The 26,766-nt window shown below is 40.1% G+C and overlaps 1 protein-coding gene across 5 annotated transcripts in view; it reads left to right on the top strand.

The window, feature by feature from the left end:
- Positions 1-760: 760 nt before the first annotated feature.
- Positions 761-26,766, top strand: part of LATS1 (large tumor suppressor kinase 1) — a 45,199-nt gene continuing 19,193 nt past the window's right edge. Inside the window, exons 1-5 of one of the 5 annotated variants that reach the window (XM_075924416.1) lie at positions 761-996; positions 10,657-10,757; positions 11,400-11,912; positions 16,022-16,172; positions 18,410-19,938. In XM_075924416.1, coding sequence (XP_075780531.1) covers positions 11,562-11,912; positions 16,022-16,172; positions 18,410-19,938 — 2,031 coding nt within the window. In that variant the 5' untranslated portion in view covers positions 761-996; positions 10,657-10,757; positions 11,400-11,561. The remainder of the gene's footprint in view (positions 997-10,656; positions 10,758-11,399; positions 11,913-16,021; positions 16,173-18,409; positions 19,939-26,766) is intronic. The other 4 variants (XM_075924417.1, XM_075924415.1, XM_075924419.1 and 1 more) reach the window with 4 other exon arrangements.

Raw genomic sequence — 26,766 nt, 5'->3', positions numbered from 1 at the left:
GTTGCTATGAATTTTTTATTACAGTCCTGGGTCCTGTCCATGCCTTTTTCTAATAAATAACCCGGATAACATTTTAGCTGACCATATTTAACAGTTCTGTACCATGCTGCCGCGGTCAGTATTGGCAGTTAGGAAAGTAGAGCAAGCTTGTGACAAAATTGCATAGTATTTCACATCTCATTAACTAAAGACTTGTTGAATCCACCACATGCCGGTCTGCCTTCATGCTGCCAGTGGCAGATAAATTAACCAGGTGAGGGATGTACAGATGCATGGCCAATTTCATACTCCCTGGAACAAGTGACATAGAATTAGCTTGGGTCGGAGCCCGCTCCCTGCCAGCCCTGGGCCGATAGAAGCGAAGGCAAAGGAACCGCGCGGGGCCTGGCCCGTAGCGGGATGTCAGTGTTGTGTGGCAATGGCAGGCAGCTGCCGGAGCCGGGGAGCCCATTGCTGAGAAGGCTGCAGCGCGGCTGGAACTTGCGAGCTCCCGGTGACTGAGACTCGCGTAGGGAATCTGGGAGGGCATCAGCCACCCAACCAATCCTACAGGCGGATTAGTCCATAGGTTCCTGGTTGGGGGGGGGGGGAGGGTGCACTACTCGCCGCTGCCACAGCAGGAGGGAGGGGGGCGCGGCCCATTGCCTGCCCCCCCCCCCTCCCTCCCTCCCGCGTAGAGCCGGGCCCGGCACGCTGACTCGGAGATGCTCACATTCCAATCCGGAGGGGCGGGGGGAGCCGCAGGGGATACGCGCAAAGGATGCCGGGAACGGCCCATATCCGGGAAGCCCTCTGCGCCAGACCCACCGAGAACATGGCGGCCCGGAACTGAGCCCCACGGGGGGTGGGGGAGGGGACGAGCTGCTACCAGCCCCGGGGACCCGAACGGCCCAGCCGCCGCCCCGCGGGCGGAGCCCAGCGCCACACGCAGCGCGCCGCTCCCCGCCACACGCGTGGGCCCGGGGCGACGCCGCCGCCGCTGCCTTGTCCCCGCAGGTAGGTCCGGCTGCCGCGGGAGGGGAGCGCGGCCTGGGGCACCCCGTGCCCGGCGGAGGCGAGGCCCTACTGGGCTGCGCAGATTGACGCGACTTCGCCGCCTCTGGGCCCGGGGCGGGTGTGGGGGGAGGTGAGCGGCGCTGCCCCCGAGTGAGCGGAGACAATACCAGCCCTTCCCCGCCCCCCACTCTCCCCGCGGAAGCCAGGCCCCGCCGCTGTGCGACCCCGCCTCCCGCAAGGGGGTTCCCTGTCTGCAGCTCCGTGCCCAGCTGTGCCTCCCTGCCCAGCCCGCTTCCCTCGCCCCGGCACAGCGCTTTGCCCCGGGGGGGGATTCCTCTCGCCGCGGATTCCCCGTGTGCTGCCCCAGCGCCTCGCCTTAGCTGGGCAGGGGCTGGGCAGCACCGACGAGAATCCACTTTGTTTCCTGGGGTGGGTGCAGGGGTCTGCAGTCGGTCTCTGCAGCTGGATTTGTTATATATTTGAACCCTGGATTAAATTTTGAAGCGTTTCTCCTTGTTCACCCAAAATAAATATGGGGAGGAGGGAGCGGAGTAATTGAAATCGTGTGTGTGAGTGATTCGAGACCCAGATCTATTCACTGTTGAGGACTGTAGGGATGGGATGGCAACATACTGAGGAGACTACCCTGGATGAGAGATCATTCCCTGAACATAATGCTCCCTTATGGCCTCTTTAGCTGTTATCGGCACTGACATCTGCAGTCAAATAGTTATAAGAAACTAGGTTGGTTAGCATACTTTCATTTAAGTGAAACCTAGTTTAATTTGTCTGTGGGTATCTCATGAGCATCTCACCATTTTAATGATTTAAATTTGATTAATGTTCACACATCAGTCTAATTTCCATCTCTAAGCATCTAGATGTCACAGATAAGGGAGAATCTAATACTTGAGCAGATGGTATTCATGCTGCTCTGAATTTTTGTATATAGGTTGAAAAATAAAGTACAACGCTGAGCTGCAGGATCAGTGACTGTCTTGTACCAAGTACAACGCTGAGCTGCAGGATCAGTGACTGTCTTGTACCAATATTTTAGAGCATAAGAAAGGCTATATAGATTCAGCTTAATGTTTCATCTAGCCCAGTATCCTGCCTTCTGGTACCAGCAACTATTAGATGTTTCAGAGGAAATGAACAGAACAACTACCAATTGATCCCTTATCATCCAGGCCCAGATTCTGGCAGTCAAAGGCATAGGGAGACAGAGTGTGGGGATTGTCCCTGATTGCTAAAAGCAAATGACAAACTTAATCTCCATGAATTTATGTAATTATTTTTTTAATTCAGTTATGTTTTTGATCAACTCAACATCCCTGGCAATGAGTTCCATAGGTTGATTGCTTGGTGTGAAGAAGTACTTTCTTATGATTGTTTAAAACCTGGTGCCTATTACTTTCATTGGGTGACCACTGGTTCTAGTGTTATGTGAAGGGATAAATAATGCTACTTCGCTTTCTCTATACAGATTGTGTTTTTTCCATTATCATATGACTTCTAAGCTAAACAGATGCAGTTTCTTTAATCTTTCCTCATATGTAAGCTGTTCCATACCCATCTTAATTGTTGTTACTCTAAGCTATACTTTTTCCAATTCTAATACTACTGTTTTGAGATGGAGCAACAAGAATTGCATGCCGTGTCAAAGGACTGGGTATATAATGGCATTATAATATTTTCTGTCTTATTTTCTGACTCTTCCCTTATGTTTCCTAAGATGGTTAGATTTTTTGACTGCTGCTGCCCTAATTGGCCTGGGGGCGGGGGGAGCATCAGGTCCTCTGCGGGCCTGATCCACCCACTTGGCAGCTGGATCTGGCCCGTGGAGGCCTTTTTGCCCACCACTGTTCTACTGGTACAATCTCAGTTGAGGAACCAGTTCAATTTGGTTTCAAAGCAATGCAGTTTTCAAGCTCATTGGTCTTTAGTCTGTCTTGCTAAGACCACCAAGAAAACATTAAATTGTATGCAACATTTAGTACATAGCATTTGTCTTCTGAGGATCTCAAAACAGTTTACAGAGTAAGTATAATTATCTCCATTTTATAGATAGGGGAAAATTCCTCAAGGGGGGAAATTCCTGGGAAAACACTTAAATCAGTAATGAATTTGTAGTGATTTTCTATCACAGTGTAAATTGACAAATGGGATTTTAAGTAGCTTACATAGTAGTGATCTGATAGTAATTATTTCTGGGTGCTATAAATTTCAACTTTGAATTAATAACCTAAATGTTCTCTTATTACTAGCCCTCCTGAGCCATCAGATAATTTTGTTCAGGGTCTTGGATAAGTTTACACTCCCAAATACCTTATTCCTGGATGATAGTGAGTTATTTTTTAGTACCTTAAAATGTAACTACATGTTCACTTTTGTAGCCAATTATTCTTTAGAGCTTTTACTGTAATCACTTGGATGCAGAAAAACTTGTTTTCCATTATGTTGGTAAGCAAAAAAAAGTCAAGCTTAGAACTGGCAGTAAGTTACCTTTGCCTTCACTTTTCTTTGGGATGTGTGTGTATTCAAACACTGCAGTCACATTTCATACATTAAAAGCAATAAGTAATAAAACTAAAGAACAAAAATCTGTTTGCTTAAGAATAATTTTAAACAGTTGTTTTAATAACTCATGGCACACTTGCTGCATTATCATATTTTAAACTATTTATTAAACTTTTGCATTTTTGAAGTATTTTTAATGTTAAAGTTGCAGTGAAGATTTACATTTCCCAAATTAAGAGTTAAGGTTACAAAGGGAAGCTAGTTAGGTACCCTTATCTCTATATGCATTACAATTTAAATGAGATAATCCTATACTATTTTTCTAATAGATATTTTACAGGGATGGATTTTTTTTTAACAATTTATATTCAGACATGTAGCATCTTGTAATATATTATATATACTCAACACTCCCTGGAATTATATACCTGAAGATTTCTGCCATGTTTACTGAAAAACATAAGAGCACACTACACCATTGCATGAAAAAGGATTATATATTAAAAATGTGAACAACTAGAGGTCTGAGACTAGAGAGAACAGACATAAGAATGAAAATGGATTGAGAGAAAGTAATTATGTAGACTGTTTAAAAATACTTAAACAAGTTTAACTCAAATGTCTGATAAGACCAGGCTATTATCTACATCTTGTCCCTTATCAGGGATAAGAGAGTATCCTTTCCAGTGTCTGGGTCTTCCAAGGAAAGAATCTGGCAAAACTAGACAAAGAAGATTTGACATTAATATTTCTAAGCTGGTAAAAAAGCAGAAAAACTTTTTTGGGTGGTCACGGTGGAACATTTTAGGCCACTTTTATATTCAACTAGAAGACTTACCCAGCAGGGCAGGGGCCTGGTGGTGTGTTGGCAGGTGGGGCAGGGAGGGGTATAGAAGTGAAGGGCTGAAGGTGTGTGTGGGGGGGGTGAGAGTGAGATTTGTGCGGTAGGGAAGGGGGGCAGTAGGTTTGAAGGCAGGCAAGATGGCGGAGCCCAGCATTTTGTGCTGTAGCTGCCCTTAGTGTCTCTGAAGTACAGCTCTCCGCTGCAGACTTGCTGCCCCTAGTGGCTATTCTCAGTATTATGCCCCTCCCTTTCCATGTTATGGAAAAGAATCCCATTCCCAGCACTTCTGTTTTCTTGATGCAACCAAATCCTGACCTTGCTTTAAGTTAGGATAAGAGTGAGCTGCATACCAAATTTGGTGGTCCTAGCTCTTACCAATTAGGAGGAGTTTTTGAACAGATGGACTCAGAGACAGAAAAAAGGAAGATATCACAACTACTCTATTCCTTGCACCTTACGTTGTTGGTAGGAAGGAGTTCCTTTCCTGGGGGAGTCTTAGGAACTGCGCAACTTTTATCTTATAAGATGCATTCTGTGTGAAGCAGGGGTCCATTGTTTTTCTGCATACTTTTAAATTTTTTCTTGTTCCATCTTAAACTTTTTACAACATAAATTAACAACTATGGTCTTCCTGAGCTGTGTACACCTTTTGAGGTGTGTTTAAAAGCTTACTCTGGGTATACAGTGTCATGTGTTCCCTTAATGAGTCAAAATTTCATCAAACCAAAATCAGCTTTTACAATAACATTCAAAGGCATCTCTCATTGAGCATTATTTCCATGCCATATTTCTTCATTTTACCCACTGTGGCTGTGATGTTAGAGTTAACTTAGTCTTTAAAATTTATACAGTATGACCTTTTTTGAATCGATTTATTCTGCCTCTCCCCACCCCCACATTCTCCTTATCCTCAAAATGGTTGAATCTTTTGGCAATGATCAGGCTCAGGAGAACTTAATCTAAGAGATGATGAGAACTGTGGAAATTTAAGAACATCTGGAAGTGAGGGTGGAATGGAAATGACAGGAAACTATAGTAGCTCCCACTAGCAGGAAAAATGCAGGCAAATGTTTGGTTTTATGTGCAAAGAGGGTAAAAACAATGGTTAAAAACCTACTGCAGAACTAAAAACTAGTTGGCCTGTTTTAAAAGTTGGTAAGCATCCACAGCAGTAGGATTTGCAAGTGTTAGGAACTTCTAATACATACTTCTAGCATACACCAGAAGTGAGAGAGGAAACATGCCTACTTCCGTAATTATGGCCCTACCAAATTCACCACCATGAAAAATGTCACAGATTGTGATATTTGCTCTTTTGTGTGCGTTTTCCCTATACTATATAGATTTCATGGTAGAAACCAAAGTTTTTCATATTGGAGATCCTGACCCAAAAGCGATTTGCAGGAATATCGCAAGGTTATTTTAGAGGGGGTTGTGTTTATTGCCACCCTTACTTCTATACTACCTTCATTGCTAGCTGCCTAGAGAATTGTCTAGGCATGCAGCTCTAAAGGCCGCAGGAGCACAGAAGTAAGAGTGGCAGTACCATAACATGCCATCCTAATTTTTTTGCTTCTGCTGGTACTGACTCTGCCTTCAGAGCTGGAATTCTGGCCAGAAGCAGCTGTTCCCTGGCCACCTGGGTCTGAAGGTAGTGCTGTCCCCAGCAGCAGTGAAGAAGTGAGGGAGCAGTACTGTTACCCTGTTGACAATAGTCTTTCAGTTCCTCCACATGTCCTCCTTGGATAAGGACACATACAGTGCCATCAAATTTCAGATTTAAATAGCTGAAATCATGACACGTGATTTTTAAAGTTGTATGATCCTGAAATTGACCCATGAATTTGGTATGGCCGTACTCATAATTGGTTTTATAATCTGAAATACATTGGTGGGTGGGTGGGTGTGTGTGTGTAGTCATTTTATTGTTCATTACTCCTTATGAACTTCTAAAAGTAGTGGGCTGTGTGGCGAAATACAAGTGAATACATCCTGAAGCAAATACAACCTAGGTGATGGAGCAACAAAATGGCAAATGAATTTTAATGTTGATAAATGCAAGTAATGCACTTTTGAAAAAATAATCCAAACTATACATAAAAAATGATGGAGACTAATTTAGCTATCATCACTTGAGAGAGATCTTGGAGTCACTATGGATAGTTCTCTGAAAACATCCACTCAGTATTCAGCAGTAGCAGTGGAAAACAAACAAACAAAATGTTAGGAATCATTAAAAAAGGGATAGAGAATAGGGTAGAGAATATTTTACTGCCTCTTTATAAATCCATGGTATGCCCACATCTTGAACTCTGTGTACAGATGTGGTTGCCTCATCTCAAGAAAGATATCTTGGATTTGGAAAGGTTCAGAAAAGGGCAATGAAAATAATTAGTGATTTGGAACAGGTGCTATGTGAAGAGAGATTTAAAAAAGGGGATTTTTCATCTTAGAAAAGAGGAGACTAAGGGGGATATGATAGAGGTCTATAAAATCATTTCAGATAGGTAGTGAATAAGGAGAGTAGGAGGGATAGCTCAGTGGTTTGAGTGTTGGCCTGCTAAACCTAGGATTGTGAGTTCAATCCTTGAGGAGGCCATTTAAGAATTTGGGGCAAAAAATCTGTCAGGGATAGTACTTGGTCCTGCTGTGAAGGCAGGGGATTGGACCTGGCTCCGTTCTAGGAGATATGCAATCTCCATTAATTTTATTTTATTTGTTCCCATAACATAAGAACCAGGGGTCAACAAATGAAATTAAGAGATAGCAGGTTTAAAACAAAAGGGAGTGTTTCTTAGAATCACAGAGTTAGAAGAGACCTCAGGAGGTTCTCGAGTCCAGCTGCCTGCCCAAAGCAGGAGCAACCCCAACTAAATCATCCCAGCCAGGACTTTGTCAACCCTGGACTTAAAAACCTCTAGGTGGTGATTCTACCACCTCTCTAGGTAACCTATTCCAGTGCGTCACCATCCTCCTAGTAAAATAGTTTTTCCTAATATCCAACCTAGACCTCCCCCACTGCAACTTGAGACCATTGTTCCTTGTTTTGTCATCTGTCACTACTGACAGTAGTCTCTCTCCATTCGCTTTGGAACCCTCCCTTCAGGTAGTTAAAGGAATCTATCAAATCCCTCCTCAGGGTGTGTCTAGACTACATTCCTCTTTCGACAGAGGGATATAAATTAGACACGTAAATTGCAAATTAAGCTGGGATTTGAATTTCCCATACTTTATTTGCATAATCGTGTTATGGCGCTCTTTTGAAAAAGTGCTATTTTGAAAGTGAAACCGCAGTCCAGATGCCTTTTTTTTAGAAAATAGAAGCTTTTTTCGAAAGATCCTATAAACCTGAGGACTAGACTGTGGTTTCACTTTCAAAATAGCGCTTTGTCAAAAGAGCGCCACGATGTGATTATGCAAATGATGTGCAGGAAATTCAAATCCCAGCTTCATTTGCTATTTCGAAGTGTCTAATTTACATCCCTCTGTCAAAAGAGGGATGTAGTCTAGAGACACCCTCAGTCTTCTCTTGTGTAGACTAAATAAACTCAGTTCACTCAGCCTCTCCTCATAATTCATGCACTTCAGCCCCCAAATCATTCTTCATGCAGCATACAGTCAACCTGTGGAAATCCTTGCCAGAAGATGCTGTGAAGACCAGGACTTTAACAGGGTTCAAAAAAGAACTAGATAAATTCATAGAGGTTAGATCCATCAATACTTATTAGCAGGGCTCGACAAACCGCTGTTTCTACTCGCCTGGGGCGAGTAGATTTCAGCTGGTTGCTCCATTCACCGGCGCTGTACACATGCTTATTAGCCAGGAGAGGTAGGAATGGTGCTCTGTCAGAGACTGGAAACAGCTGACAGGAGAGGGATCACTTGATAATTACCAGTTCTGTTCACTCCCTCTGGGGCATCTAGTACTGGCCTCTGTCAGAAGATAGGATACTGAACTAAATGGACCTTTGGTCTGACCCAGCATGGCCATTCTTATGTTATTAAATCCTTTCCACCAACCACATGTCACACCACAGACAGGCTTACACAGGAGCTTATCCCTACAACAAACCCTGTTGCCAACTCTTTCCACATATTTATTTTAAGCTACAGTATACAGGACCTAACCAAATAAGCCCCCTTATCGGGGGCTCATACAGTTGCATGTCCTTTTGTGATATATGCCAGCAATATCCCTCTGCCATATATATTGTAAAAACTATAGAGTCTCTAGAACAAAGGATAAATAGACACAAATCAGATATCAGGAATGGTAACACACATAAAACTGTAGAATAACATTTTAACCTGCCTAGTCATTGAGCCATGGATTTAAAAGTAGCCATTCTTCTACAATGGAGTTGCACTAACCAATTACAGAGAGAGTCAGCAGAACTGGAGTTCATCTGTATATTTCACACCATTGTGCTGGTCTTGAACAAAAACATTAACAGGGTGGTGCATTACAAAGCTAATTTCTCCTACATTTCCACATTAAAAAATCTGTATGGGCCACATCCAGCCCACTTAAATAGCCTCATTTACACAGGTCCTTACAGTTGACAGACTTCTGTTGTTACATATATGTCTTGATTTCTGTTGTTTCCACTCCAGCTTACCTGATGTCAGTTTTACCCACAAAAGCTCACGATTCTATATATTTTGATTAATCTCTAAGGTGTCACAGGACTACTTGTTTTTAAAGAAGCGAAAGGAAAAGGAAGCAAAAGGAAGATTATAATACTCAGAACAATTTAGGGACGTAGTAGATTCTCCATTGCATGCAATGTTAAATCAGTACTCTGTCTTTCTAAAAGGAGATCCTGTAGCTCTAACAGAAGTTATGGAGCAAGGATGCCCAGGAAGAAAGTTAACTGGTTAAATTATATAATTTAACTGTGGAGGGATGGTGGGCTCCAGTGGCTGGGGTCTTATGGCCAGCAAGTCACAGGCAGTGGGGCTGATCCAGCTCACCAGTTATCTGGTAAGCATGCTGGTAAGTTTAATGCTTACTGGGTAACTGTTTAACCTTTTATATCCCTATCACAGACTGGATATTGAATTTATTGGTTGAGATTTTGGCCTCAGTTTGTCATCCTGTATAACAAAGTGATCCTAATGGTCCTGCTGACCTTAAAATTTACAACTAACATAATAAAATATGCATAAATAAATAAGCATTAAAGTTTGTGTATATAGGTTGTTTTTAATTCAAAACCTTATTAATGCCACCATCCTTTCTTCCCCCAACTTATTAGTTTGATAGATACCTATTTTTATCATGTTGGACTTGTACACAGCAGACTATTTTTACTTGGTTTTGTAAGACATTAATTAGTATTTTAAAAATGACTTATTTACATTTTTCTCTTATACGCAGGCATATTTTGTGTAATATAAAGAGTATAAGAAAGGTGGTATCAGAAACAACTTGAGTGGTGAGCTTTGGCAGGAAGTACAATTCTTCACGTTAACTCAAACCAACATACAAACAATTGTTAAAATTAGTATTGGAAAAATATTTAATGAGAAGTAGTGGCTTTATCGTTTTGAACAAAACACTGAGGAAAATGTTTCTTTTGTAACATTTTACCTTAGTAAGGTCACTTTTGCTAATTTAAATGCTTTTCAGTTTTTCTGATAGATGCAAAAGACTGTGTGATTTTACAGTAAGTTTTTACAGTATCATCCTCTTGCCAGACAATTTGAAATTGTTTGCAGAATTGTTGCTGTGTTGGGTCCTAGGATATTATACTAACAAAGTGGGCGAGGTAATACCTTTTTATTGGACCAAATTCTGTTGATGAGGGAGACAAGCTCTCGATCTTACACAGAGCTCTGTGTGTCCCAAACCTGAAGAAGAGATCTGTGTATGTTTGAAAGCTTGTTTCACTCACCAATAGAAGCTGGTCCAATAAAAAGTTGGTCATTTCAGATATATTTTTTCTGTCTCTCTAAATATATAGAAAAGTTTTTCCTGACGGGCAACAGAATGATGTCATCATACTCTTGTGCTCTCTGGCTGTGAAAGCCACTAGAGAAAGAGTGGTTGGTGAGTGTAGTGAGCACCGCTATTAAAACAAAAAGTTACTTACTGCAGTTTTAGCCAAATTCAATGATTTTAGTAGAGAGGAACAAGTGGTTTTTTTTGTTTGTATGTTTGTTTTTAAATACACGTTTTTCTGTTTTAATCTGAGACCCACTTCATGCAAAGTTAATATCAGTCATAATGTTTAGCTTGTACATTTGAAACAGATATTTACAGTGTGTAATAATAAAAAGGCTTTTTTTTGTAGTGTTCTTCATTTTCATTAAAAATGCAGTGAAAGGTGGAAGAACGGTGGGGAACAAACTCCAGTGTGTTGATGTGATGGCAAGCTACATGACTTGACCCAAGGTATCACAGTGAGAAGGAAACAGGATCAAGGAGTCCAGATTCTTACTCTCCATTCTTTGTCCTTGAGATTGCATTCTTTTTGATATGTAGATCTTTGATTATCTTTCAGTTGTGCTAATATGATGTGCTTCAAAGAGTAGCATAGAAAAGCAACCTGTTAAGACTGCTACTGTCAAGAGAAAAATAATAAATTCAAGCAAGTTTCAGGACTTAAACATTTAAGCCATAGTTTAAACTAACTCAAGCGTGCAGTTAATTTTTGTAGCAGGTACTCAGGCGTCTTTCGAATACTCTAACTCTGTTTTCAGTTTACTGATGGCTGTACTCTCCCTGCTTGAAAAAAAATCAGAAGTGTTTATTGCAATCAATAATTGTAAGACAAGTTTACTCTCTACATTTGATAAGTCTAAAGATCCCAAAATTGGATTGAAATTCCATTTGAGAGGCAACTAAATCATTGTTTACTAATTAAATGTTGTCAGGCCAGAATAGTTTTTAATTTAGAATGGTTGTTTAAAGACAGCATAAATGTTACATATGATGAATTTAGTAAATATGGAGGAAATTATATATTTATTCCCTGAGCATTGCAAACTTTTTACTCTTAACAATATGTGTAACTGGAATGTTCTTTTGTTACAGAGTGGCTGACTTTGTGGTTCCAACAGTGCTGAAATTCTTGAGAACCAACAGCAGTGAATGTTTTCACTCTTGCTTTAGAGTGAATACTAAAACTACCAACCAGCCTTTCTTGAAATTTTTGTGGCCGAATCCTTGGTGGAGGTTACATAGATACATGTTTTCATGAAGAGAAGTGAGAAGCCAGAAGGATATAGACAAATGAGGCCTAAGACTTTTCCTGCTAGTAACTACACTGGCAGCAGCCGGCAAATGTTACAAGAAATACGGGAGAGCCTTAGGAATTTGCCTAAGCCCTCCGATGCTGCTAAGGCTGAGCACAATATGGGTAAAATGTCAGCTGAAGATCCCAGACAAGGCCGTAATCCCCCCAAATTTGTAACATACCATAAAGCTTTGCAAGAAATTCGAAACTCTCTGCAGCCTTTTGCAAATGAAACCAGCTCCTCAGCAAGGGGAACGTCAGAAATCAATCGACAAATGCTGCAAGACTTACAAGCTGCTGGATTTGATGAGGTAAATATTTTCGTTGAATATTAACTAACCATACATATTTTTGTTGTATGTTACCTTTTTGTAATTAAAGAGTATAAGTAGCATGAGTGTCACAATGTTGAAATATAAATTAATTTTTAACTGTGACCTGGCCAAAAGGAAGAATGGTAATGCTAAAATAAACCCATGTTTTCCCCCCTATATCTCTTATAACGTATTCTTTCTATAAGAATGGTTATTATAAGAAAGAAACATGGGTTATTATAAGAATACGTTATAAGAGATATAGTGGGGGGGGAAACATGGGTTATTTTAGCATTACCATTCTTCCTTTTGGCCGGTCACAGTTTGATTAGTCATTTACATTCCTGAGTTTGGAAAAATTGAAATACTTATTTTTTTTTTTCAAAACCCTTGATAGTAACTTAAATTTATTCAGAGAAATGGCTCATTATCTGAGCTGAATATTAATATATAACTGATAGGGATGCTTGAAAGCAGTTAGTTAACCAATGAAAATCTCAGCAGTTACATGCTGCGGGCTCTGCAATATGAAGCTTATACTGCAGAGCCTGCAGCACAGCCGGATCCCCAGTAGGAGAGCTGGCTGTACTACAGGCTCTGCAGTATAAGCGTCATACTGCAGACCCTGCAGCGTGGGTCAATAGCTGGCTCCTGCCTGCAGCCTTGTTCTTAGGGAGCCAGTTGCCACCCTGCGTTAGAGGCTCTGATACAGAGCCAGAAGCACAGGGTGGCAGCCAGCTCACTGGGAGGCTGTATGTAACCGTTAATGATACCCGATGAGACAAGGCTTATCTGTTAACCGTTTAAATTGTTATGCTATTACATCCCTAATAACTGAACACTTGAATCTTAGATATATTCAGATGATGTGCATTATCCTAAATCAGATAAAATAGAATATACCATGATAGTACAATAGAGTACACTGCAAAAATGAAGAATACCTTCAACAGTGTAATGTCTCCTAGGAAAACATGGAGACGTTATGTTACCAGAGTCCTAAAATGATGTTTTGAACAATACTACTACAACATAGTAGAGTTATTTAGGATAAATACATGAATGAGGTTATGGTAGGTATCGGTCTGAGATCCTGTCATCTCTTTCACTACCAGCTGAACATGTTTTCAATTTAGTATGGGAAAGTGTGTTGGAAACTTAGGCACCCAAATCCCACTGAAATTCAGTGGGGACTTAAGTGTTTAACACTTTATCTTTAAAAATCCCACTCTAGTGCCTGATACTACTGTCACTGTGGTCAGTGGCAAAATATATCCCCTTTGTATCAGTAAAGCTACATCTACGCAGCGGAGCTATTTTGGGATACTGAAAGTATCCTGAAATCGCTTTTCCGCATCTTTTGAGCAAATCTGTTATTTCAAAATATAATGGGCTCACTCTTCCAACATCTGTGTAAACCTTGTTCCACAAGGATTAAGGAATGTTTTGGAATAGCACTCTATTTCGAAAGTAACTCAAAATAAGTAACACAATTTGCCTAGCTCAAATTGCGTAACTTATTTTGAGATAAGGGTGCAGTATAGACACACCCTAAGAGAACAGGGCTCAAATCTGTTCACAGCAAAAGTAATTAAGAACCTAATGGCCATATTTGATCAGACCAATTGTCAATCTAGCTCAGGGGTCCTTAAACTATGGGTCTGGACCCCAAAGTGGGTTGCATTCCCATTATAATGGGCTCACCAAGGTTGGTGTTGGCCCTGGACCCCAGCTAACCTGAATCCCAATCCCCACTTCTAGGGCTGAAGCTCAAGCCCCAACAACCAGTGCTGATGTTACATTCCACCCATCCAGGGAAGAAGCTCTTGGGCTTAATCTTTGGCCTACATACATTGGCTGGGATTGTGGCTCAGACAGGCTCAGTCTTTGATTTCCTCCCAAGGGTTGAGTAGTAATTTTCGTTCTCAGAAGGGAATGTTGGAACAGTTAAGTTTGAGAACTGCTGATTGAGGCCAATCACCTGTCCTCTGACTGTGGTCAATGCCAGGTGATTCAGAGGGAATAAGCAGAATAGAAATTATCCAGTGATCCGTTCCTTGTGGTCCACTCCTAGCCTTTGGCAGTCAGAATCTAGAGACATCCAGATCATGGGGCCGTATCCCTGACCATCTTGGCCAATAGCCATATAGACCTATCCTCCATGAGCTAGCTTACTTGCTTTTTTTTGAACCCTGTTAGTTTTGGCATACGCAACATCTGGCAACGAGTTTCATAAGACTGTGCTGTGTATATAGAAGTACTCCCTTCTTGTTTGGTTTTAAAACTGCTGCCTGTTAATTTCACTAGATTACTCCCAGTTTCTCCATACCATTCATGATTTTATAGACCTCTATCATATCCCCCCTTAGTCATCTCTTTTCCAAGCTGAAATGTCCCAGTCTTATTAATCTCTCCCTCAAATGGAAGTTTATGTACCCTTATTAATGTTTGTTGCCCTTCAGTGTATCTTTTCCAACTAATGCAGATGAGGCGACCAGAATTGCATGCAAGCATTCCAAGTTCTGGCATACCATGAGTGCATTTTTTTTGTCTTGATGTCTATCTCTTTTTTAATGGTTCCTAATGTTTTTTATTTGACTGCTACTGAATCTAGAGCAGATGTTTTCAGAAAACTATACTCAATGACTCCAAGATCTTTCTTGAGTGGTAACAGCAAATTTCAATTCCATTATTTTATGTATATATTTAATTGGGATTCTGTTTTCCAATGTGTATTATTTTGCATTTATCAATTCTGAATATTATCTGCTATTTTGTTGCCTAGTCACCTAGTTTTGTGAGATTCCTTTGTAACTCTTTGCAGTCTGCTTTGGACTTAACTATCCTGAGTAATTTTCTATCATCTGGAAACTTTGCCACCTCACTGTTTACCCGTTTCCAGATGATATATGAATGTTAAACAGCACAGGACTTAGTACAGGTCCCTGGAAGCCATCAGTATTTAACTCCTTCCACTCTGAAAACTGACCATCAGTCCTCTACACCAGTGGTTCCCTATCTTTTCAAGTATACGGACTCAGACCCCTTTTCATTCTATTAAAATTTCACAGACCCCTCTCCCAGGGAGAGAAAAAGAAAAGTAAGGATTGGGCCCACCATGGTGGGTCCAATACTTATTTTTAAACTTTCCATGGACCCCTGGCATTTCTGTTGTGGACCACCAAGGGTCCACAGACCACAGGTTGAGAACCACTACTCTACACTTGGTTTTCTGGAAAAACTTAAACGGCAACAAATAGTCTAGTTGCACGTTCATCTGAAGAAGAAATGGGTTGTGCCCATGAAAGTTCATGATACCATCTTTATGTTTTGTTAGTCTTTAAGGTGCTGCTAGACTATTTGTTGGTTTTTTAAGTTTTTCCTGTTACAGACTAACTCAGCTACCCCTCTGAAACTTTGTTTTCTGTCTTTTAACAAGTTACAAGCTGTGAGAGAACCTTCTCTTTTATCCCATGACCATTTACTTAAGAGCCTTTGGTGAGAGACCTTGCCAAAGGATCTTAATGTTGTTTGATGTCTGCCTATTTTGTTCCAATAAAATCGATTTAATTTACAAGGAGATTTATCTTTCATACTGAAGTAATATTAAAAACCCAAAATTCAGAATTGCAAATCAGAGGACTGTTTTGTGATTTGTAATTCATTATCCCCTTTGCCTTCACAATAAATCAGTTGATTCTGAGCCGTACAGTTTTTAGCAATTGTAAAACTTTCAATAGGAGCAAAAAACAGAGCCTTTTATTGGAAACTGGTTGCAACCTTCATGGAAAAAATTGTAACAGTACTTCTGAGGTTCAAACAGTGCAGTAAATGCACTAAAATGACTCTTTAATACATTAAGCTTTTCTGGGCTTTTTAGTAGTGAGAGATGTAATTGCAGTTTTTCTGACAGAGGGAGATGCTCTGAGATTTTACAAATCTGTCAGTGAAATTTAGCCATGCATTTTCTATAAAAAAAAATTAATGAAAGGTAGATAACATTTTCCAAGTGCTGTAGTGAGATTTAGCTAACACTTGGTACTTTTGACAACATTTCTTCTGTTAATTTTGAAAATAAAATCTTTTACATTTAATTTTCCTTTTAGGATATGGTTGTACGAGCTCTTAGGCAAACTAACAGCCGTAGTATAGAAGCAGCAATTGAATTCATTAGTAAAATGAGCTACCAAGATGCTCGTCGGGAGCAGATGGCTGCAGCAGCAGCCAGACCTATTAATTCAGGTATGAAACCACCAGGTATGTGTGTCCAATATGTATTTTTCTTGTAGAAAGAAATAATAAATTAGCTAAACTTTTCAGTTAATGCACTCACAACTGGAAGATGGTGAGGAAGCAGCAAATGAACTTTAACAATATAGGTGATTGAATTTTCACCATTTTCAAGAAAAATGGTGAAATGTGTTAGTATAATTTGTAAAGTAATCCACTTTAAAATATCAGTACCTGACATCAGTTTCTAACAAGTTTTTAGGTTATGTTTTCAACGAGGGATGTTTTAAAATCCCATTTCATCAGTTAAATGGTTAAACGTGAGGTTTAACCAGTTAATTGATTAAGTGAGATCGTGGGCTGGGGATCACTCCAATCTGGCTGGAGCAGCACCTAGGCCACAGCGAGGTGCTGGTTCCTCACAGGGTGTGGGACTGGCAGATCTGCAGCAGCCCTCTGCCTCATGGCAAGCTGCTCTCAGGTGCCAATTAACCATTACCTGGTAAAAATCACCTGATAAGGGTGATGTTAACTGGTTATCTATTCACATCCCTAATTTCAATGTCATACGTAAGTAATTGTATTCAGATGTCTAATTTTGGTGTTCATTTCCTGTGTTGAATATTTTCATTCATTTCTTAAATTTGGGGGTAATATCACTTAATTTCTGTGGAATTGCAGTTAACTATGTAACATAATAAACAACTAAATAACATAGTAAACAATGCTAACATATTCTGTGAATGGGACGTATCCAGCCTGACTTAATTAGCTTCATTAACACTGGTCCTGCGATTGATAGTTACATCTTTTGCTGTATTATACTCTGAATTCTGTAATTTCTACTCCCCGCTCATCTGATGAAATGGGTTTTACCACAGAAGCTCACAATCTAATATATTTGTTAGTCTCTAAGGTACCACCAGACTGCTTGTTTTAAACACCAGCAAAGTATGACAACAGGTTTTACATTTTTAGTCAACTATCTTTCAGACTGTTAAATTGAATTAACTAGAATTTGTACAAAACTTTCAGTGGAATGCTGGAATTTAGCCATGAATTTCATTCTTACTTGCATAATTTAGCACAATTTACTCATGTTTTTGCGTGTTGAAAAAATGTTGATTTTTTTCAGCAGTGGAAAATCATAACAATTTTCAAAAATAAAGACAAAGATGCCCTGTTAATATGATAAATTATGACCTCTGTCTTTTCATTACTTTCTGGTACTTCCAATAAAAGATTACTGTTTAATTCTTAGTGGAGTTAAATTTTAAGAATTCAGTGGAGAGAGAATTGTAGGTTTTGCATCTATGCAGTCTTATCTTCCACTTACAAACATATAAATATCTCAGGGTTGCCTATTTTCCTGACTGGATGCTATTGCCATGAATGTGTCTGGTCTGTCTAGGTGGAAAGGTTGACAGCCCTATGTTTGAAATGGATTTAAAATAAAACCTTTCGATGAACAGAACTTTTCATACAAGGAATATAATACACTTAGATTAAACTGTGTTAAATGCATGATCTCTTAATTTAGTGTCCCTGTTCAGAGGTGTACAAGTACAGGTTGAATCTCTCTAGTCCAGTGCACTCTAGTCTGGCAACATCCATGGTCTGGCATAACTTTAGTTGGCCAAATGTCCAGTATCATGGGTGTAGCCCAACTGTCCTGTGGTCCAGTGAAGTTTGCTTACTGCCACCTGTTCTAGCTTTCAGTGTTCTGTGCTGTTGTTCAGCTCTCATTTACCCCTAAATGTCTTTTAAGAACCCATTAAGCAGTGGAAGAGTTGGTAATGCTGATAAATAATATTAACCTCCTGTGGTTCTGCAAATTTTCTGGTTCAGCACCAGTCCAGGTCTCAAGCATGCCAGACTGGAGAGGTTCAACCTGTACTGGCAGTCTTTCAGCTGACTAATTCACTCAAAGAATATGAACTTCTCAAGTACTGTACATCAGACATAAGATTGATTTGATGTAATGTTTAAGATATCTATGTTATGCAAAATGTAGGTCTACACATTTTTTCATCGGTTCAACTTTTCCATGCTAGAAATAGTACTGTGGCTTCCTTTCTGATTAGTCAAAATAAACCATTATGTGACTTACTATGGCTTAAATTAAAATGTATTATCTACTTCATAGCAGTAAGGTAACTGCCAAAAATGAAAAGAACTGAGTTTGAGTAGTAGTAAAATATTACAAACTGCAAATAGTATTTCACATATATAAAATGCTGTGTTTTTTTTCCCTTTTATAAAAGCAGGTGGTGTGCAGCAATCAATTAACCGCAAACAGAGCTGGAAAGGTTCTAAAGAGTCCTTGGTACCTCAGAGACATGGCCCTCCATTGGGAGATAGTGTAGTTTATCGTTCAGAAAGTCCTAGTTCTCAGTCAGATGTAGGAAGGCCTTTATCTGGCTCTGGATTAGCAGCGTTTTCTCAGGCTCATCCTGGCAATGGACAAAGAGTGAATCCACCACCTCCACCACAAGTAAGAAGTGTTACTCCTCCTCCTCCACCTCCAAGAGGGCAGACTCCTCCGCCAAGAGGAACAACGCCTCCACCTCCTTCTTGGGAACCAAATGCTCAAACAAAACGTTATTCTGGAAGCATGGAATATATGATCTCTCGCATTTCTCCAGTACCACCAGGAGCATGGCAGGATGGCTATCCTCCCCCACCAATGAATCCATCACCCATAAGTTCTTCTACACAGGGACAAAGAAGCATTAATTCTGTTCCACTTGGCAGGCAACCAATAATCATGCAGAGTTCTACCAATAGCAAGTTTAGTTTTCCATCAGGAAGAGCTGGAATACAAAATGGCAACTGTCAGGCTGATTTCATGGTTCATCAAAACGTTGTATCTGGGAACTCGGTCAATCGTCAGCCACCCCCTCCATACCCTATATCCCCAACTAACAGGCAAAGTCCTACAGCTTTGCAGATGCAAGCAGGAGGAGCTATTCCCCCTTCAGGATACACTAATGGAAACATTCCTCAGTCCATGATGGTGCCAAATAGAAACAGCCACAACATGGAACTTTATAACATAAATCTACCTGGCATGCCAATGTCCTGGTCACAGTCTTCTGCTGCTCCACCCCAATCACCACCTGGCAGTGGACATGAAATTACTACATGGCAACCCAATATTCCAGTAAGATCAAATTCTTTCAATAACGCTCATGGGAATAGACAGAGTCACTCTAGCAGTTCTCAGCCTTCAGCCACCACAGTGACAGCTATAACTCCAGCTCCCATTCAGCAACCAGTAAAAAGTATGCGAGTATTAAAGCCAGAGGTGCAGACTGCCTTAGCACCAACTCACCCTTCTTGGATGCCACAGCCAATGCAAGCTGTCCAACCAGTCTCCTTTTCTGAGAATCCATCTAACAATGTGGCAATTATGCCTGTTGCAGAAGCTCCAAATTACCAGGGTCCTCCACCTCCTTACCCAAAACACTTGCTACATCAGAATCCATCCATCAGTCCATATGAGACAGGAACCAAACCTAGCAAAGAAGATCAGCCTAGTTTAACTAAAGAAGAAGAGATTGAAAAGAATAATGAATGTGGTGATGGGACAGATAAAGAAAAAAAACAAATAACAACCTCTCCTGTTCCTGTCAGGAAAAATAAGAGAGATGAAGAGCGAAGGGAGTCTCGCATTCAAAGCTATTCTCCTCAGGCCTTTAAATTCTTCATGGAGCAACATGTGGAAAACATACTCAAATCTCATCAGCAACGGTTGCATCGTAAGAAACAACTAGAGAATGAAATGATGCGGGTAAAAGCTTTATTTTCTTTAATGCTTCAGTGAAACTACTTTAATTTTTATATACATTTTTAAAAACTGTATATAAAGACAGTGTTTTTAATTATTCTTCAGTTTTTTGTGCAGTTGTAATATTTTTTGGTATTGAAATTCATTTTTAGTTTGCCCAAAAGAAGCAGCCAGCCTTTCTGTATTTGTTTAGGTAATCCCATTCTCTCTTTAGAAAGTACATTTTTAAATTAATCTAAACAAAAATATTATTCTTATATTCTAAGTGCTAATGTTCTGGGTAATTTATAAAAACACAGAAGTCAATTTATTGAAGCTTGCATTGGGCTTGCTGCATGGCTTCTTGGTTTTGATCATTGTCTTAATGCTGATTTGGGGAAAACTAGTTGTTAAACTGTCACAGTTAATATTAAAGATTTTTGTAAATGTGCTTTACGAGGAAATGGTGATAGGGCTGGCTAAAGTCCCAAAGAATGATTACACCCTTTACTTTCATGAGTTTGACTCCATTATGTGAAGTTATTTTCTATAAGATATTTCATTCTACAGTATACTTCGTATTATTCAACATTAAAAAATGTTTAAAAGACCTCTTCTTCTGCAATATGCATCTGATCGCTGAGCTGTTATTTCTTCCCAAGTAAGGAATTTGAAAGTAGAGAATGAATTATACTTCTAAATATTCTACTCTGCTTTTGCTAAATATACTCAGGATTTGATTCTCTATTCCATGTCCTTCCATATTCTGCAAAATTCCCATTCGTATCAATGCGAGTTCTAGATATACAAGGGAATGCAGGTTGGGCCACCATATTATATTAACTGAATCTTGACTAGGTCATTTAAAACTCAGTTTAATCTTTGCTTTAAAACACTGCAGCAAGCAACAAAAATGACACAGTTTTGTAAAGCATAAACAGGTTGAACCTCTATAGTCTGTCATTGTGATCTGGCAACATCCATGGTCCGGCATGATTTTAGTTAGCTGGTTGTCCACTTATCATGGGTGTTGCCAAGTTTCCTATGGCCCTGTAAAGTTTGTTTACAACCACCAGACCTGGCTTTCAGTGCTCTGTGCTTTTGTTTAGCTCTAATTTACCCAAAATGTCTTCTAAGAGCCCAGTAAACAATGGAAGTGTTGGTAATGCTGCTAGACAATACTAACCTCTTGCGGTTTGGCAAATTCTCTGGTTTGGTACTGGTCAGGTCCTGAGGGTGCTGTACTACAGATGTTTAACTTTTACTCCTTCATCAAGCACTGGCACAAGAGTACACATTCTATCATTTGAGGGTTAAAAAAAACCCCTTTTAGTGTAAAAACTGGCTTTAGAGGTTACACCTGATGACCCTTGCCAACTTGTTTTCAGTCATGTTTTATGCTAAAACAGGGAAAAGGTGAAATTGATTTTATAGAACACACTAAAAAATACTGAAATTAAGACAAGAAAATATAGATAATTTTAGCTATGAATTTTATAATAATTTTAGGTTTTATTGTAATCTTAGTTTTTCTGGGAATAATAGTAGGTAACAATTTTAGACAAGTCATTTTTTTTAAGTTGATACCTTTTTGATACCTTTTAACTGATTTTTTTTTTTTTGCTTGACTGAACTGTCATTTCTAATTCCACATTCTCCTGCTCTTATAAAAATCTTGCTTTATACTGTACTGTGTTATGTAAGTGTCTACTTAATCACAACATAGTTGCATGTTAGCAAATAAGATTTATTCCTGGAAGTGTCTAGATGTTTATTCTTAGTCTTTTTTTTTTTTTTTCCTTTTCACTTTCAATAACAGCTGGTTTAAACTCTTAAGGTGTTGGAAGCTTTGCTGACTTCTATAGCCTCCATTACTGTGTGGGCAAGTAAGAGTTTGGAGCAACAGTTTTATTAAGACTAGCATGATCCTTTTCCAAAGGACTCTGCATGTGTACCTGCATCAAAACTAAAGCATGAAGTTGATGTATTTTTTTAAAGTACATTTGGGTACTTAAGTGCAAGGTCATAACTAACTTTGATTTGGAAACCTCACTTTCATTTCTTATTTGAAGCATTTGATTGTGTGTGTGTTGCCATGGTGTAAGCACAGTTACTTATGTTAACACTTGAATCCTCTTGGTGGTAACTTTTTTTCCCCTGCATGCTTAATATAATCAATTTAAAATAAAAAAATATTTTGTTATTTACGCTAAATATATTTTATTGTAACTGTGCTCAATTCACATAAAATGTGTTTAATTCAGAACCGGGGGGGGTCTTTATTTGGGGTTGGATGATGAAAAATGGGGTGTCATGGAGAGAGAAGCTGCTCCCTTTAGTACACAATGGGAGAAAAATCTGACAGGAGTAGGTCAACTCACCTTTCATTTTGAATGGGAAGAGAAGACGTGAACTTGATGGCCATTTATCTCCCCTAGTACTTTTTCATCTTTATTTGCAGAAGAGTTAAGAAGACTAAACCAGGAGTGGATTTCCTCCTTTCTCTCCTTCTACAGAAAATTGAGAGGAAAGGGTCACTAGCATGTTTCAGCAGGTGCATATTTCCTGGTGGGAAGATAGCTGTCTAAAGCAAGGATGGGGAATCTATAGCCTGCAGGCTGGATCTGGCCCTCCCCTGGCTTCCCTGGATCTGGTCTAATGAGGCTCAGGACTCTCCCCTCCCCTGCAGTGAGGCAAACTAGTGCTCCAGCCCCACTGACACTCTTTGCCTCGGCACCCCCCATGAGACTGGAGCACTAGTACTGGCTTGGCCCACTGTGAGAAGGAAGGGAAGCCCAGAGCCTTGCCATAGGCCAGATCAAGGGAAGAAAGAGGCCAGATCCTGGCCCCATGGGGTTGGAACACAAGGGAGCCCTGATGCCCCAAGTGTGTCTGTGTCTTTTGTTTGTTTTTCGGGGCCATGCTAGTCGGGGGGGGTGGGTTTGGCTTCTCACTGGTGTGTGGCTCCTGAATTATTTTTCTTTGCATCAGTGGCCCCTAACCAAAAAAAGATTCCATATACCTAGTCTAAAGGAAGGTGCTTACTGGGCATGGAGTAGCTGTCTCGCAGGTGGACTAAGTAATACATTTTGGAGGTATGCACTTGCTTTTATCTTTATTATATCTAATGGTACTAGAAATGGTACAGTGAACCCAAAAGACTCATACAATTCCTGCCCTGAAGAGTGTGAAAACAAAATTAGTCATTGTTGGGACAGAGTCAGGTGCTGAGCAGAATCAAGGGTCTTCAATTCAATTCAACGAGACTTTATTCAATGTGCACAAAGGGAGAGCTCCTGGTACTAAAATCAGCCGGACCCCTCGAGCAAGGAGCCCCTCCCCTTGCTGTTTTATAGCACATGGCAGTTACAGGTTACATAACACAAACTTCTAAACCAATCCGATTCAGCCTTTCTATATATGGCTTCGTTTGTCACATGCTTGTACTTCTCCACTCCACATGTTGAGTTCACCCCCTTCCCCTTGGTCTTTTCTAGGCTGTTGCTAGGGTGGTGAGCCACAGCATGCTTGTTTATGCATACCTACTTTCCAAATCACATTTTATTCAAAATGAACACATGCATACCCTTCAGTCATGATTTAGGGAGTAACAAGATCATAAGGAAGAAAAATAGAGGTGGTGTCAGTGAGTTCACATAACTATTCAGCAAGGGTTAGTGCATGGCAAGAATAAAGAGAATGTGTATCTCTTTGTGTGTCTGTTTCATTTAAAATTAATAGGTTTCTAAGTTAATTTATTGTAGCCATCATAGAAGTGGGTCCTAAAGAGCAATATTAATAAGGAAGGGACTTTTCAAGTCACTTCAGGAAGGGTGTTTGAGGTTCAGTGTGGGTAGCAGGGAGGAAAGTATGTAGATATTTTTTTGAGAGATGGAAAGAAGATATTGATGCTGAGATTTTTGATGGAGGAAAGGGGTTGAGAAGCAACATAGAGATAAGGCTAGTAGGGAGTAGAGGCTTGGAGGTTCTTGAGGATGAGGACAAAACACTTGCACTTGATGTCATGGACGAGGGAGAGTTAATATACCGACATTAGAAGGAATGGAATGGTCTGACTGAGGGGCAGTGTTTTGATGTAACAAAGGAAAGCATTGTGGGTGTTCAGGGGCCACCGTATAGGAGGCTGCAATAGTTAAGACTGGAGGTTGATAAGGACTACACCAGATTTTGTTGTTGTTGTCGTGACTTTGTCTGTCTATACAACAACATTTTCAAATCTCTGAGACCCTGTTCCACTGTGGTGCCTGTAAGAAATCCTCTGTGGGCTGGTTGTATGCCAATTGGATAGTTGATTTTTTTTTTTAAACAAAAACGCATTCAGGTACCATTAAATTGTATAATAGATACCTTTATAATCATGGGATTGAATGTCTATTCTTGTTCTCCTTCATTTCTTCTTTTTTTGTTTACCTATCTTGACTCATATTTGACTGGAAGATAGTCAGAATAGCATTTGTCTCTTACAGTATGTTCATACAATGCTTAAAATAGTGGTTCCCTAATACAGATTGCAGTTTCTGGATGCTACTACAATATAGACTTTAACATTGTAAGATGTTATGGAGGTAGAAATAGCAAGATTTGGGCACCACCTTAATTAGGGTTGCCAGGTGTTTGGTTTTGAACCAGACAGTCCAGTATTTGAGCTTTCTGTTCGGGAAACAAATTGAGAAAATATAAATGAGAAAATATAAATGTCCGGTATTTTCTAAATAAGATGTAATGTAGATTGTGATGTAATGTCAAGTGTGTCTGGTCTTTTTGTTGAAACCATCTGGCAACCCTAACCTTAATGCATGGTTGGTGGAAATTGGAGGAGTGGAAGACCTTTTGTGATAGACGTGAATGCTGGTCCTGCTTTCACTGGTAACGTTATGGAGGGTGTCCAAAAAAGATTGGGAGATAAGATAAATTCAGTTTAAACAGATGAAAACGCCAGAGAGAAACTAAAATGCAGAATTGAATTGCAAGTCATTTCTACAAATATTATTGAAGTCACAGTATTTCAGATGAAATCATCAAAAGAAAAGAGAGATCTTGAAAAGAAGTCAGGACAGAAGATGGAGAGATCAAGGACTAATAATCCTTGTTTAGTGCTTTTTATCAGCATTCACTCCCATTTTACAGATGATGAGGCTGAGGCAGAGACAGAGAAAGTGACTGGGCAGCAGGCCAGTGTCAGAGCCCAGAACAGAAACCCAAGTTTCCCTAACCCCTGTCCGTGATTCACCCACCAGGGCACACTACTTACTTGAGTTAGGAATCAAGAAAAGGCAGTAGAACAATGAATTAAGTAAACAAATACGACCTGAAAAAGTGTATTGGCTTATGTCCTATTCTGCTATTCTGAATCTAAAGGTGACCTGAATGTTTTGAAAAGTTGTTTTTGTCTGAGAAATATCAGGAGTGTTTAAATTTGGCGTTTTATATCTTTACGTGGGAACTATTTAGGGTTCCAGAGCATGTTTATTAGGAAGTGTAATTGTGAAGTATAATACTTGAAAAGATGGTGTAGAATCTTCAACCAAATGACCCTTTATTGAAATATTAGTCATTTGCATTATACAAACAAGTATTAAACATCCTGCCTGAAAAATCTTCTCTCGGTTGCTCAATTTTTACTCTTGTCTTCTATTACTTGATAGTTTTGTTAGTTCTTCCATGATAGAATTGGATTTTTAGTGTAAAAACACTGGTGAAACATAAAGGCACCTTTCTTTGTGACTTTGTTTCATAAGAAGCAAAATAGGGAAGAAACCTTGGAAGGACACATCTAATTAAGAGAATCAAATGGAAATAGTTTTGATCAAACCGTGGATAATTGGAAAATCTACAGAGCAGATGTAAAATTCCATTTAGTTGCTTAACTGGTTAAAGGGGGTGGGAGGCAGGGGCCTGCTCCATCCTGACTGGAGCAACTTGCCTCCCCCACCTGCTGCTGGGCTGAAGGCTTCTCCCAGCCCCCACCAGTTAAACATTCACATCCCTAATTAGAGATGTTGGCATGTAGTCATTTACACAATTAACTGAAAAGCCTGGGCTCGTTGGTTAATCCTAATGTTTACACGCACACCCTCTCCTTTGAGCAAAGAAGGGGTGAGAGTCAGTTCCCATGGGGGGCCAGCTTTTAAGCTGCCCTCCCGCACCTGCTGCCTCGCATAGAGGCAGCAGTGCATGGTGTGCGACAAGTGGGAGCCAGTGCTTGCGGGGAACTGGCTCAAAAGCTGCCGCCTTCCCTCCCCCCCCCTTACATTTAAGCATATAACAGCTAAAAAAATCCAGCAGTTACACCCATGGTGTCCAACATGCTAGTCACTGGTCACGTGGCTATTTGGCTGGTTGAGTGTGACTAGTTGGCTTGAACAGTGTGGTTATTCAGCAGGTTGAGTCTGGCTAGTTAGCTATATCTGTAGTCACTATGCTGGCTATTGTCTTGGAACTGGTTGGACATCACGGGGTTACATGTTTACACACATGCACATTTGTTAACATCCCTATCCCTCATATGTTCAGTTTAATTGCATCAGGAATCAAGCAAGTAATGACTCCATTAATGCAAGGAATCAATTAAAAGTTGAGTATGCAAAGTCATGAACAAACATGTATACTTATTAATATATAAGGGGAGTATTCACATGAGGGAACAGCTCTGTGAGGGATAGTGTGTTACCAATGACTTCCCTCCTACCCTATTATCCTGGGTTTTTTTCCTACAGAGGGCACCATCAGCTTGTTTTTTTTTCTTCCATCCTATTCCCTCCCCAAAAAATGGCTCCCGTAATCAAGAGCATGGTGGTGCATGGCACCTTGTGTGTATTGTTGTTATAACCA

The sequence above is a fragment of the Pelodiscus sinensis genome, chromosome 3 (genome assembly GCF_049634645.1).
Source record: "Pelodiscus sinensis isolate JC-2024 chromosome 3, ASM4963464v1, whole genome shotgun sequence".
Classification (NCBI taxonomy): Eukaryota; Metazoa; Chordata; order Testudines; family Trionychidae; genus Pelodiscus; species Pelodiscus sinensis.
The sequence above is the reverse complement of the archived record's forward strand: the minus strand, read 5'-3'. Positions and strand labels throughout refer to the sequence as shown.